This window comes from Mizuhopecten yessoensis, unplaced genomic scaffold (assembly GCF_002113885.1).
Source record: "Mizuhopecten yessoensis strain PY_sf001 unplaced genomic scaffold, ASM211388v2 scaffold11059, whole genome shotgun sequence".
Classification (NCBI taxonomy): domain Eukaryota; kingdom Metazoa; phylum Mollusca; class Bivalvia; order Pectinida; family Pectinidae; genus Mizuhopecten; species Mizuhopecten yessoensis.
The window spans coordinates 1,710,684-1,724,910 of record NW_018408858.1 but is presented as its reverse complement, the minus strand read 5'-3'; the positions used below and the strand labels follow the sequence as shown (position 1 = coordinate 1,724,910).

At 37.3% G+C, this 14,227-nt stretch overlaps 1 protein-coding gene across 1 annotated transcript in view; it reads right to left on the bottom strand.

Moving 5' to 3' along the window:
- Positions 1–1,188: 1,188 nt before the first annotated feature.
- Positions 1,189–14,227, bottom strand: part of LOC110465154 — a 17,743-nt gene continuing 4,704 nt past the window's right edge. The window contains exon 6 of the mRNA XM_021520775.1: positions 1,189–14,075. Within this exon, the coding sequence (XP_021376450.1) occupies positions 8,683–14,075 (5,393 nt within the window). The 3' untranslated portion in view covers positions 1,189–8,682. The remainder of the gene's footprint in view (positions 14,076–14,227) is intronic.

Genomic DNA, 14,227 nt, shown 5'->3' with positions numbered 1-14,227 from the left:
CACTATCAAAATCCAAGATGGCTGCCTGTCGGCCATGTTGTTTATCCGATCAGTCTCAAAACTTGTCCTGCACAGCTAATGACCAAGGGGAACCTACATATAAAATTTGAGAAAGATCCCCTTTGATACTTCTTGAGAAATAGCGATAACAAACTTTCACTATCAAAATCCAAGATGGCTGCCTGTCGGCCATGTTGTTCATCGATCAGTCTCAAAACTTGTCCTGCACAGCTAATGACCAAGGGGAACCTACATATAAAATTTGAGAAAGATCCCTCTGGTACTTCTTGAGAAATAGCGATAACAAACTTTCACTATCAAAATCCAAGATGGCTGCCTGTCGGCCATGTTGTTCATCTGATCAGTCTCAAAAGTTGCCCTGCACAGCTAAGGACCAAGGGGAACCTGCATATAACATTTGAGAAAGATCCCTCTGGTACTTCTTGAGAAATACCGATAACAAGAATTGTTTACGGACGGACGACAGATGATGGACGTCGGACCATGGACCACGGACGCAGGGTGATTTGAATAGCCCACCATCAGATGATGGTGGGCTAACAATATCTCGAGTGCAAGTTAGTCACACAGAGAACAAGGAAGACAATAGCACTAGTGCAAGTAAGTCACAGAGAGAACAAGGAAGACAATAGCTCTGATGCAAGCAAGTCACAGAGAGAACAAGGGAGACAATAGCTCTAGTGCAAGTAAGTCAGAGAGAGAACAAGGAAGACGATAGCTCTAGTGCAAGTAACTCACACAGAGAACAAGGAAGACAATCGCTCTAGTGCAAGTAAGGCAGAGAGAGAACAAGGAAGGCAATAGCTCTAGTGCAGGTAAGTCACAGAGAGGACAAGGAAGACAATAGCTCTAGTGCAAGTAAGTCAGAGAGAGAACAAAGAAGACAATAGCTCTAGTGCAAGTAAGTCACACAGAGAACAAGGAAGACAATAGCTCTAGTGCAAGTAAGTCACAGAGAACAAAGAAGACAATTGTGCACCTATTTTTAAATGTTGGTAAGATTAATCAATTTTCGAGAAAATTTACACCGATTTTGGTTAGCACAAACCTTCCCAATAGTTACAGAAATTCATAATACTGTCGAATGTTTAATGAATTGGTCGGAGTTGATGGTTTGTTTTCTTAAATGACTATACATGATATGACAAAACAAAGAAACGCAACAGGTCAAAACAGTTAAAGTTTAATAGCATAAACACTTACAAGTAGTTTACTTCTGTTCCTCAAAAGAAATATCACAATCAAAAGACAATGCATATTATATAGACAATAGGTAGCAAATAAACCATTCTTATGTTATGAGGTTATGTCATATTAACATTTCTATAGAAAGCTTGTGCTAATATTAGTAGATGGTTACATGTGTAACACTCAATTTGTCTTAAGGTTGTAAGCTACCTTATGATATGCATGATTTGTTTAAGAGTTATCTCCCTTCAATAGCATTACACAGTGCAGTGAGCTGTAAATGGCAGCATATATTGGAAGTAACAAATGGTAGGCTACAAGCACCTATCACTTCCTGTCAAGTGTACTTGTATTGGTCAGTTAAAGACTATAACTCATTCACCCCCTGAAATTTCCTAATGAACTATTCCAGCCTTTGAATAGGAAGAGTTTAAATAAATCTTCAGGGGTGAATGAATTAATGGGGCAATTGATAACTGAAGTAACCTATCACTTGTTTTATAAAGGAACACAAATTACACGCATCACAAATTTTACTGGAGAGAAAACCAACTTGGATGTACACTGTACTGATAAAAATATGAAAAATTTACACAAAAACAGAATAGTGTTAACTACTAATTATGTAACAGCAGTTAATGTCAATCATAATGTTAAATATGTATTTGAAGTGTTAACATGATAAGCCATTTTTATATTTGATTATGTCGTCATGAAGCTTAATGTATGTGTACCAGCCATTTTGTCATTTCTGACCTTCTGTATGCTTGCCCCCACTCCCCCTCCGAAAAAAAATAACAATAATCAAAAACATCAGCATCAAATGTGATATGCAATACACTGTAAAAAAAAGTTCACTCACCCAGCAGCTGTGTACTAGTTTAACAACAGACATACAAGCGTTCTGAACATTAAATATCACTTTTGGTGCACGAACAATAGTAACCATTTGTTACTTTTCACTCCTTATTATGTGCTGTTGTGCAATGTGAAACAAGAACACCAACATACATCATTGGAATGTTTTCATAAAAAATCTTTCAAATATACTTAGTCAAAATAATAACCTTCAAATGTGTCAAAAACCAAATGTTTGCTCCAAATTGGTCACATAACCAAATGTTTTATCAATATATGTGATTTTTTATATTGCATCTTTATAAAACAGAATCTTGTTCTATTTCCAAGAACAATGGTACTGTTTTCGAAAAATTATAAAGCAAACTCGTTTTAATTTGCTATGAGGGGAAGTAACCCAATGAAAGTTGTACTATTGCACCTTGGACGAGAATGTTATCATGGTAAAACAATGGGAACATGGACCCTCTATAAAACTTCAGCAAGTCAGTAGCTTTTTTCAACAGGTTCCATTATGAGGTCACAATTGAAAGAATGACAAAATTAATACAAAAAGCACCTACCAGGTATCAATACTAATTTCAAAGTGAGGATGATAAACAAATTAAAGCAAGTTTATTGCAAACTATATTCTCCACACAGTTACTTCGGTGATTAATGCGTCGTTGACTTAAAATTAGAATAAAGGGGTTCATTAAGAATTATAGGTGTAATTACTGTTTCTAAATGATCCCCCCCCCCCTCCTCTTAGTTCATATGTATCATACACACTTCGTAAACAATATTGTAGTATAGTACCTTATAAAGCCGTCATATACTAAAGTACTGGTGTCAACCAATATGATGATAATCATTATGCATTACATGGTATCGAAAAAAAACATTGTTGTATCAAAATATGGGATTTTTGTTTGTTTTGTTTTCTAAAAAAAAAAGCAGTTCTCTACATTTTTTAAGTCTAGTTTCTTTTATTTTTAAGCCATACAAACATATTATGTCTAGCTTTCGTTATTCCAAGCCATACAAAACATTGAGTCAAAAGCACATGACTGAGAGCAGTGTATAAAAATATTAAAATATTAACTATATATCTACAATCCATGTCCCTCTGAGGAACACAGGATGGAAGGTGGGAACAAAGGCAACCTAGAAACGTGGGAAAGAAAATGTAAAAATTACAAAAAAACGAAAAACATTTTATATAGAAACAATACAAGTTGACGGATATTGTATATCACAATAAAATCACAATAAACTTTACCACTAATACTTTGATAACCCACAAATATATATATATATAAAGCATCTCACTTTCCAAATAATGTAGCATACCTATATTAAAATAACGTTATACTGAATGTAAGACAAAATGAAACCGCAAAGAATACAAGACATTTTTAAATACATGAGTGATAAGATAAGAAAATTCCACACAAGGAGTTGTGAATTGGAGAATTAGTCCTAAAGGTTGAAATATATTGTAATAAACGTGTTTGAAAGAGTATTCTATTCTTAATACTTTTTCCATCAAATGAACTACAAGTCTAAATAATATGGGGAAAAGTTTCCCCTCTGATGGCAATTAAGCTTGACAAATGTGACAACAGCATTGTGACATCACAACACCATAATCATGACATGATGCCAGATGAGGAAACCTCCATAGTTCAGTACAAGGTTTTGCCATGTACTGATCCACAAAAATCTTGAATGTCAGTATTTCTGTGTCTACATCTCACAGGGATGATTATTTTTGATTACTATCCTAATGCTCTTTAAATATTGCTGCTATTTTTTGCATGTGTGTCAAAATTGATGAGACATCCTATAATGATACTGTTACACAGGATAAAAGTAACGACAATTGATGATGTGATCCTACTGTGAAGTTCTGACATTTTCATAATCAAGGCATGTGTCGGCCATCTTAATCAAAATTTCAAGAATGTATCTATCAAGTTTGAGAGAAAGACAGTTCTTTCAACTTAAGCAACTGATTTTTCACATGATGGAAGTCTTGCATGCAGAGGTGTGCGATAATTTGAATTTCCCTAGGATAACCACATCTAAAAAGCACAGGTCTAAACGAATTTCAACATTATTGAGATTATGCACAGATTGGAAAGAAGCAGAATTTCCCGGTTAAGAGAAAGGAAATAAAATTAAAAAAATAATAATGAAAAGCTTGACAATGAAATGTTCTGTAGATTCGTAAGCTTTACAAATACCCCGGTACCTAAGCTTCCTTCCTTTGGTGAATTTGTTCATAACATTTCACTAATTAGTTGTTTATTCAGATAATTGAAGACGAGTATTTTAAAATAAGAATTACATAATGTATATTTTCTGAAGATTGAGTTGATTAAATATGAGAATCTCACTGAAACATGACATATAAAGCAGATAAATACTAAAATGCATAATATCATTATCTGCTGGTACCGGGGTATAAATGTATCTTGATTAAAGTTTATCAAAATCAACTGAAAAACATATAGTGAACAAAACTACATAGCACCATTAACTGTGGAACTATTGAAAGTCAAACACCATAGCGGTTTTCTAAATTTGTCGAAATAACAAACTATTATCAAAGAATCTTTTTGAACAAGGCACAAAAACAAGTAGCAACTGTTACATTAATCTTATAGTTACATATTATGTCAATAAATCCCATACAACTTTAATGTATATCTGATAAATAACTGTCTTTATTGTGTTTGAATTTCATAAGACAATATGCTAGATAGTAGATATTTATCCTGTATATACTACACATGATTAGCAGTACGTGTTTCAGTTTGGATAGGTCTTTTTTCTATTGGAAGTCTGGGCTTGTGAAATATTTAGTAAGTTACTAAGACTAGTAGTAAAAAAAAAAAAATGGTTTCCCTGGGCAAGCCACAGGGGTTCGTTACATATGTTTAAAATACACATATATGCTATACTGATATATATATATGTGCCACATTACACATAAGCATACATGCTGTGACCCAGATCAGTATAGCATGTGTATTTTAACTGACATACATGTCGTACAGGTCCATTACTAAGTATGTAATTTGTTATACATGATGTATTGATTTTGATAGTACAGCAAATTTTTCATATTGTGTACTTGTAGTAGTGACAGAAGTCGGGACATCTGGCTGTGTTATTATCACCAGTAAAAGCTGGTAATGAGGCCTACAGATAATCCTAGGTCTATTTTCACTAATGTTCTTGTTGCAAAACCCCCCAAAATAATCTGATAATATCACAATGACTTAATACAGTATCTCATCGGTCTAGAATGTGCATTTCTATAAATTAGTAAAATTACTACAAAACATATTACCGGGTAGCGTATTGTGTACAATTATTTGACTAGCCTTGGCATGTTGAACATGCATCTAGTTTTCAATAACTGACCGACTAGATTTAAGATATATTGTATATATTATGGTGTCCATACATAACTCAGAAACTCCATTTCTGCATTTTTGCATCATGAAAACACAATTATCTGTGCACATAAAAATTATTGTGTACTAATAGGTATATTTGCAAGATGATGCAAGTGTAAACTTTACTTCAAAAAATACAATGACATTCCCTCACCTTAAATTGAAAAGAAAAAACCCCAATTATATGTGAACAACCATCCCTTAGAAGATTTTACTCTCTCTTTTTGCTTCTTGTGTAAAATAATGAGACAAAAAGTGTGAACCAAAAGTGCTCAGAGTACAATAATGAGACAAAAAGTGTGAACCAAAAGTGCTCAGAGTACAATAATGAGACAAAAAAAATTGCACCAATGTAGAGATTCTTAACCATTTCACCCCTAGATAACTTTAGTAGACTCTACCACACATTTGTCTGGGTGAGTCCATTATGGTCTACAGTGGTGAAAGGGCTAACGAAACATTCAAGATATGTTTTACTACATACTGATAAAAAGACGAGACCTTCTGTCAAGATAATTTCTTTCCTAAAATTGTTAAGAAAGACTCCAATTACAGACAAAATGGCACCAACATTTCACTATATTTCTACCAACATAACAATATAAAACTGGCTCCTACAAACACTACAAACAAGCGTAAACCCCCACAAAAACTTTGGATTACCTCCCTTCACTAAAACATCGACAAATTCAAAACTTTTGAATGACATTTTTTGTAACTATTATATCTTAATTAGCACATTCTAATGTATTACTAATTTGGTATCATTATTAAAATGAAGAATTGTGGTGTTTTAGCATGATTTTCATATCTAATATTACAAACGATGCTAATGCGAGAGGATTACATAACAAAGTGTATACCCAAAACTAATGGCGAAAACAAAATTAATACAACAACATTGTAGGTCAAACATCAGAACCTTTCTTATTTCAGTAAGTATAGAACTAGGCGTATGACCTAAAACATCCTATAGTTTCCTCATCAAGTATAAAATTTGCTACAAATGAACTATTTTTGAAAAATGTGCTACAATTTCTTTTACACTACTACACATGAACTAAAAGTAAAAAAAACGAATATATAAATTTGAACTATGGAATAATAGTTGTTTTATCACAAAAGGTATCACACAAATTTTGCATACACTCTCATTTGTTGGTTCAGTTTCAGTAACTACACAGTAACAAGCTAGACTACGAGTATTTTCAGTACATGTAAACTCAATACAAAAGTTAAATGAAAGCACAGATCCTGAATCTTGGCATTTTAATTAGTGATTTAGGGAGAACATAATACAGAACTACCTAACAAACCCTGGGGAACACGAAATCAAATGTTTTCAGTGCATAATATGTTATAAGAAGTTATTATGCACCGTGTTGATAAAAGCGTTCTTACCAGGGGACACAAACTAACTTTTTTATAAAAAAGAATTCACAATCAACAACATAAACATTTTCCTAAATTTCTATTTAAATTGCTGGTATTGCTTCATAATAATTTTTCATGAGAAAACAAACTACATAAAGGCCCAATAGGCCTGTATCACTCACCAGTAATATATTGACATTATGTTTAAAGCTCATGATCAACTGATCATAATAATATCAAGCAATCAAGAAGCTACACCATATTTTATCACTTATTTGAACAAACTTAAAGTTGAACAACTCTTCATCCCCACAAGCTACATGTCAAATACAATATATCATTATGCTGGCATCAAGGTTGTTTAGAAATAGTTTCAAGTTTCTAACACATTCAGACCTGTAACCCTTGAATACTTGGAATGGTATTATAGTAAAAGTACTTTCACCACATCTAATCACTGTGTCAATGTGATTTATCTAAACATCTTAATAGTCCCTCATATCAGAAAGCTACATACATTTATACCCTGTGATCTTGAATGTACATAAAGGGAAACCTATTTGCACAAATCTGTTAACATATTACCCTTGCAAGCAACCAGCCAAATAATGTTACTTTTAGTGTCAACGTTCTCACATTTTACCTAAAAATGTATCAAGGCAATGTCTTTGAACAGATTGGATAATCCTACTCTTATGAAGTTATAGCAAATATGACTCCAGTCATAGCAACACAATATGTGTGCTGGACAATGGATGCTGCACCTAGGAGTAAACTCACAGGCAATTTATAACCAATTCAAGAAAGCAAAAATGAAGCATCGTTGTCTTAAGGCATGGTATATACTATCCGAGTCTCAAGTTAGCTAGATTATGAAATATCACTGGCTGTGACGAGAAGTGCAATGATGCCTATCTGACAGCATATATATTAACCCATTCACCCCTGAAATTTCATGATGAACTATTCCAACCTTTGAATCGGAAGACTTCAAATGTGTCTTCAGGGGTGAATGAGTTAACAAATTAAAACAAAAACACTTTTCATTTATGCCAGTCAGCCTACAACTATATCACCTGAAATGTTTGCATTGTGACTCGAGTTTAATCCGATCACGGATAGTTCTGAAATCTCTTCTTCTATAATCTATAAATAAATATTTGTATATTTTTTTTTTTTTAAGGCTGATTTACTCGGTGAAAAACGCTAGCATTTCCAGTATATATCATACATTGACATCAACATTCACCTTTGAAACATCCTAATTCAATTTTTCTATGCATGGTTACACTTAAAGTCATATCTGCTGAAATATACTTCACACATTTAGTTTGAACATTCTTTGCAATGCTCAGTTAGATCTTCCTGTAAATGACAAGTGTTTGAAGGCTTTAAAGCAATCTTTTCCAAAATCACTACAGAATTAAACCCGAAACCTTTTGCTATAGAAAACAAGTCTCTATAAACTTGAGGTGAGAGAGATCTTGTCACTGTATTGTTACCATAAATCAGTTCAGCTCCAGTTGCTCCAGGAATGGGTAGTCTTACGGGGCACTACCAGTTTGATTCTTTGCTTTCCTTAGAAAAAATACCCTTATGTTCCGTCTCTCCAGCACTGGAGATGACCATGTCATTAGAATGTCACAGTCAGCACTAAAACTAAAACGGTGGCAATATCTGCCCCTCAAATATCTGGAGATGGACATGTGTTCCTAACATCACACAGCACTGGAACCATCACCAACACAAGTAGCACTATCTAGTGTAAATCCTGCTCCTGACCGTGGATCAGTCACCGGTCAGATTTTCTGTCCACTTCGGGCTTCCTTGTGAAAGTGGAGATGGGGGGAAGCAGTGCAGGTGTTTCCGGCACAGCTTGAGGTGAGGTATCTGAAGAATAGTCAGGTAGTGGAATGTTTTCAGGAGCTATTAAACATCGAGCACAATCTGTAGTTGTGCATTTGGAAGAATTTGCACAACAAAATGTTCTTGTTCCTTCTGATGTTGCTGGTGGTGTAATAGAAGCAATTGAAGACCTAACTGAAGGGGTCTCTACAACAGGTAGGTGACCTGTTGGCTGTGGAGTAGCCGTACACATGGTGGTGGTGGTGGTGGTGGTGGTCAGAGATACAGAACGTTGGGGCCTGGCAGTAGGCTGAGGAGACACCACAGCATCACTTGTCAGAACAGGCCGTTTGTGAACAACATACTGCATGAAGACATTGGAATAACTGGGAAGATTTCCTCCCTGATCAGGTGATGTTGGAGTTTGCAGGTTTGAATTAGGATGCACAGCATTCAAAGGATTGTCGGAGACTTCATGTTGTTGATCTCCCACACGTGTGTCTGATCTACAGTACGAGTATGAACTGTACATAGGAAGTCTAGGCTGGAACATCGGCAAAGGACAGAGACCAGTTGTGCTGGCCTGGAGCTGTTGCCTCATGGCCCCAGTCCAGCTGAGGATTCGGGGATCCAGGGAGGACATGAGGCCGTGCTGCTGTAGTGGAATACATCGGCTGTCAGGGTAATGGAAGAACGGTGGACGCCAGAACCTGTAGCTGTTTAGGGGATGCTGCAGTAATGGAGGTCTGTATGGAAAATATGGATTTGGTGCAGCATAATTAAGACGTGGTGAGTATGGCCAGAAGTTTGGAACATACGGTGGAGGTGACATTACCCATGGCTTGGGAGGGCTGTAGCTCATAGGAGCACATGGACGACCATCCTCTTTGCCAACTTCTGTAGCCAGCATAGGCTGTGATTGTTGTACATACTCTGGTTCCATGGTTGGTACAAGGATGTCTACATTAGACGATGCTGTAGAGATATTTAACTGTTCTGCATACACGGTAGTATGTTCTCCAACTATGCTGCACTGTACTGAACTTTGCTGCTGTACAACAGTATCCGATTCCTGTGAGCAATTATCAGAGTCACTATCCTGGGAGGACGTTTTAAAGCAATCGCTATCAACTGATGGTGTAAGCTGTGCTTGTGTAAGACCATCCTCTGCCATGGGTGATACTGTTTTATCCTCATAGGAAGCCTCACTATCTGTTGATAACATTGTCTGCTCTGGAAGATTTGAGATTATTGAGGCCAACACTGGTTGAGGCTTTGAGACAGGTGCCTCGCTCACCGAGGACAAAGATGTCTGCTTAAAAAGATTGGATGTTATTGAGGCCAACACTGGTTGAGGCTTCGAGGCAGGTGCCCCGCTCACTGAGGACAAAGATGTCTGCTTTAAAAGATTGGACGTTATTGAGGCCAACACTGGTTGAGGCTTCGAGGCAGGTGCCTCGCTCACTGAGGACAAAGATGTCTCCTCTGGAAGATTGGACGCTACTGAGGCTGACACTGGTTGAGGCTTCGAGGCAGGGGCCTCGCTCACTGAGGACAAAGATGTCTCCCCTGGAAGTTTGGATGTTATTGAGGCTGACACTTGTTGAGGCTTCGAGGCTGGTGCCTCGCTCTCTGATGACAAAGATGTCTGCTCTGGAAGGTTTGAAATATCTGTAGACATTTCATTTTGTTCCTCACATTTACGTGTCAACAAGATTGCTGGTGTTTTTTCAACAGGACATGATTCCTTCAAGGAAACTTCCATTGGTGGTGGTAGTTCTAAACTGCTGCTAGGATCGGTGTTGATACTCTGAATAGAGGTTACCTGCTGGATGTTGGTTCCACAATGGTTAGAAACTTCCTCATCAGCCAGATCAGAACAGTCTAGACTTGCATAGCTATTCATCCCTGGAATTCCTTCACTGGTTCTGGGTTTTGATGACACACTCAGGTTAAGTGGACTGTTCTGAATAAACTTTGGTAATTTTGCCCATATATTACCGTCCAATTCATGTTCATCAAGTTCTTCCACATTGCTGTCCAATGGTATTTCACTTACAGATTCAGGTGTATTTTTATACATGCCATACACATAGTCTGTATAAGGTCTGTCAGCAGATGGCATTACAGGTGCCTGATCTTGTAGTCCAAAGAAGTCTGCCACTGGAGAGACTCGGGGTGTAGATGTTTTGACTTGGGGTTGAGCATGTGGTATTTCTTCTGTGATTTTGGATTCCAACACCATGCTGTCAGGTTGTCCTGGCTGGCTGTCGGCGAGGCCGGAATTACAATCCTGCAAAATATCTGACTTAAGAAAGTTGCTGATATTGACCATCTCTGCCTCATTCCCATCTGATTCTTCTTGGCTATCAGGAATGAATTCCTCCCTACCACCCGCGGGCACAAAACCTTTGGTGTTTTCATGACCAGAATCTTCTTGACTATATCCTATTAATTTCTCAAGTGGTTGGGTTTTTGGATCATTGTTTATTTCAATATTCTGGTTAATTGAGCTGGGCAAAATTTCCTCTGGTGAATTTCTCTGCGATTCCAAAGATGTCCCATCGAAAAATGTATAATTTGATTTCAAAGCCACGTCATCATTATCAAAGCATTCGTAGTAATTAGAGGTGGTGGTCTTTTGGGTAATCTTGTCACTGTTTAATTCCTGCAACTTCAGTTTATTTGTAGCAACGTCTGCACAGCTATCCTTCTGTTTAGGGAACTTTTCTTCACCGTCAGCCTTCAGTTTTGAATGCAATGCTTTTGAATGATGCTTTCCAAGGGATGCATTACGAATGCTAGTTTCTTTAAACTTTTCAAAGTGCTCGCATGGAATCAAAGTTTCATGGTCATCTTTTCCCTCTTCTAAACGTGAAATGATACTCTCAACTTCAATGTCATGACCTAAGTCCATGTCCCTATCTAATCTGTAATTCAAGTCTGCGCAGTACTCTCCTATCTCCAACAGCTCATTGTCACTATTTTCTCTGTACTCTGCCTCAAAGCTTAAATTACACTTGCGGCTGGAGCCCTGGGAACTGTCCTGTTCCGAGCTGCTTGTCTCATCCTTCCCATTGACAGACGTGAATACATCTCGCTGACACAGAAGAGCACATGTGTTGGTAGCTAGCAGCAGTTCCTCCTCAGCATCAGCACCAGTTTTTTCCTCAGCACCGATACAGGGTACAGTTTTTTCCTCAGCACTGATACAGGGAACAGTTTTTTCCTCAGCACCGATACAGGTTACAGTTTTTTCCTCAGCACCGATACAGGGTACAGTTTTTTCCTCAGCACCGATACAGGGAACAGTTTTTTCCTCCGCACCGATACAGGGTACAGTTTTTTCCTCAGCACTGATACAGGGTACAGTTTGTTCAACTCCCACTTCCACTTTATCGTGACATTTTACAGATTCTACTCCTTGATGAATGTCAAGTTTATCTGATTGATATATATCAAGTTGGCAAGACATATTACTTAATTCAGCTGGATTTGGGATTGCAGTGTGGTCGTGCTTCACACCTTCTAAGTTTTCTCTATAATTCAAGTTTACAGAGTTAATGGCAATCTTTTCTTCGTTCGCAGGTGTGTCACAAGAACCAGAAGAACTGCTGGAACTAGTACTTTGTTCAACCTGTCCCAGATTGTTGTCCGTCAAATCCTTATCAACAGTTTTCGCCTCAATGTTGTTAGGATCGTCATCTGTGCTGTTCTCGGGTACTTGTCGAGTGGCAGCAGTGAAATATTTTCCATAAATTGGTTCAGAGGAACCCTCATCCTTGTCTGTGAAATCCCATGAGCAATCCAATCTTTTTGAGGATACACTGGTGTTAGCTGGGTTCGCTTCCTCATAGCCATACAAGCTTTTACTGTAGATCCTGTCGCCTGTCATATCTGGTTGGTCTATAGATTTACTTGATACGACCACACCAACATTTTTAGTCGTTTTGTCTTCTGAAGCATCAAGATGCACACTGCTCAAATTGTCTATGTAGGTGTTTTGAGTGTTGATTTCACTACCTCCAGTATCCTGTGTGGCTTCTCTCCTGATTTGCTCAGCAGGGGCTTTATGTCCACTTGTTGAATATGGAGTATCGTTTTTTGCTTCTTGGAGAATTTCTGGTTCAGAAATTTTAGAAGCAATTCCGTCTTCATATGATTTTGAGTTTTGTTTCAACATTTCTTCAAGGGTTGATTTGACATTCTGTTGAATTTCCTCTTTAACTGATATTTGACTGTCCACTCTATCATCCTCTGATATCTGATTGACTAATTCCCGAGTTGGACTTTCTAAGATTTGGTTCAACATGGGACTATCCTCCTGTTTTATTCTTAATACAACTGCAGATTGACTTGAATTGTTATTGGTATTGTGCTCCTCCTTGACATGGACTTTGGTAGGTGTTGGAATCCCTTCTTTTGTTCCAGTGATTGTAATATTTTGACTGACCTCTTTATCAATCTCTTTTAATGCAGGATTTTCTACTTTTATTCTGGACAGATAACCAATCTTCTCACTATCAACTTTTTCCTCCATTACTTCAGACGGGTTCAATTCTTTTGCCCATGGGATCTTCCTGCCCTTTGTCCCGGACAGATGAATGACTGGCACAAATGTTGAAGTATCGACACCCTGATGATCATTAACAATCTCGGAGATGCTCATGTCACAGCTGTCTATGATAGTTTTATCTCCGTGATTGGTCTCCAGTCTGATTTCATTATTTAACTCAGTGTGAGGTTGGGTACACAAAGAATCACTGCTGTCACCATTGATACTTTTCCCATTTTCTGTAGGCAACCCCGTTTCTTTTGTTCCAGTCGTTGATAACTCGGACGGGAGCTTTGTTTGATATCTGGATACCTGTTTTTTCATTTCATCATTTGTGTCTTCTGTAGTAATGTTTGTCATAGGTTCCTTAGGTATGTTCTGAATAAGGTGACCTTGTTCATCAGAATGGGATTCCTTTACCTTTGTCCCAGTTGTCGGTGACTTTGTTTGTACTTGTGCTAAATCTGTTCTTTTATCATCATCAGTAGCATCCTTCATGCTGTTTGTCACAGGTTCCTCAGCGATGTTCTTAACACGTTGATCTTGATCATCAGGTTTGTTGTCAAGGTTATCAGGTTTGTTGTCAAGGTCATCAGGGTTGTTGTCAAGGTCATCAGGTTTGTTGTCAAGGTTATCAGGTTCTTTAAGCACTGACACTTCCTGACAATGGAACTCGTCCATCACGATCCAGTCACTAACATCTTCATTTGAGATATCTCCCTCCTTCACAATAAAGTCTGTGGGATCTCTGTCTGTATCTTCCTCCGACTTTTCCTGTCCACAATCTGCACCAGAAAATAAATAACAGTATTTCATATAATCATGACATCATTATGTAATTATAAAATTCCCAGGGATAATTATGCTACAATTACTACAATTTGATACTGTTGCACAAAGTTTAATTTTCATGAATATGTTCTTGTAAATTAAACAG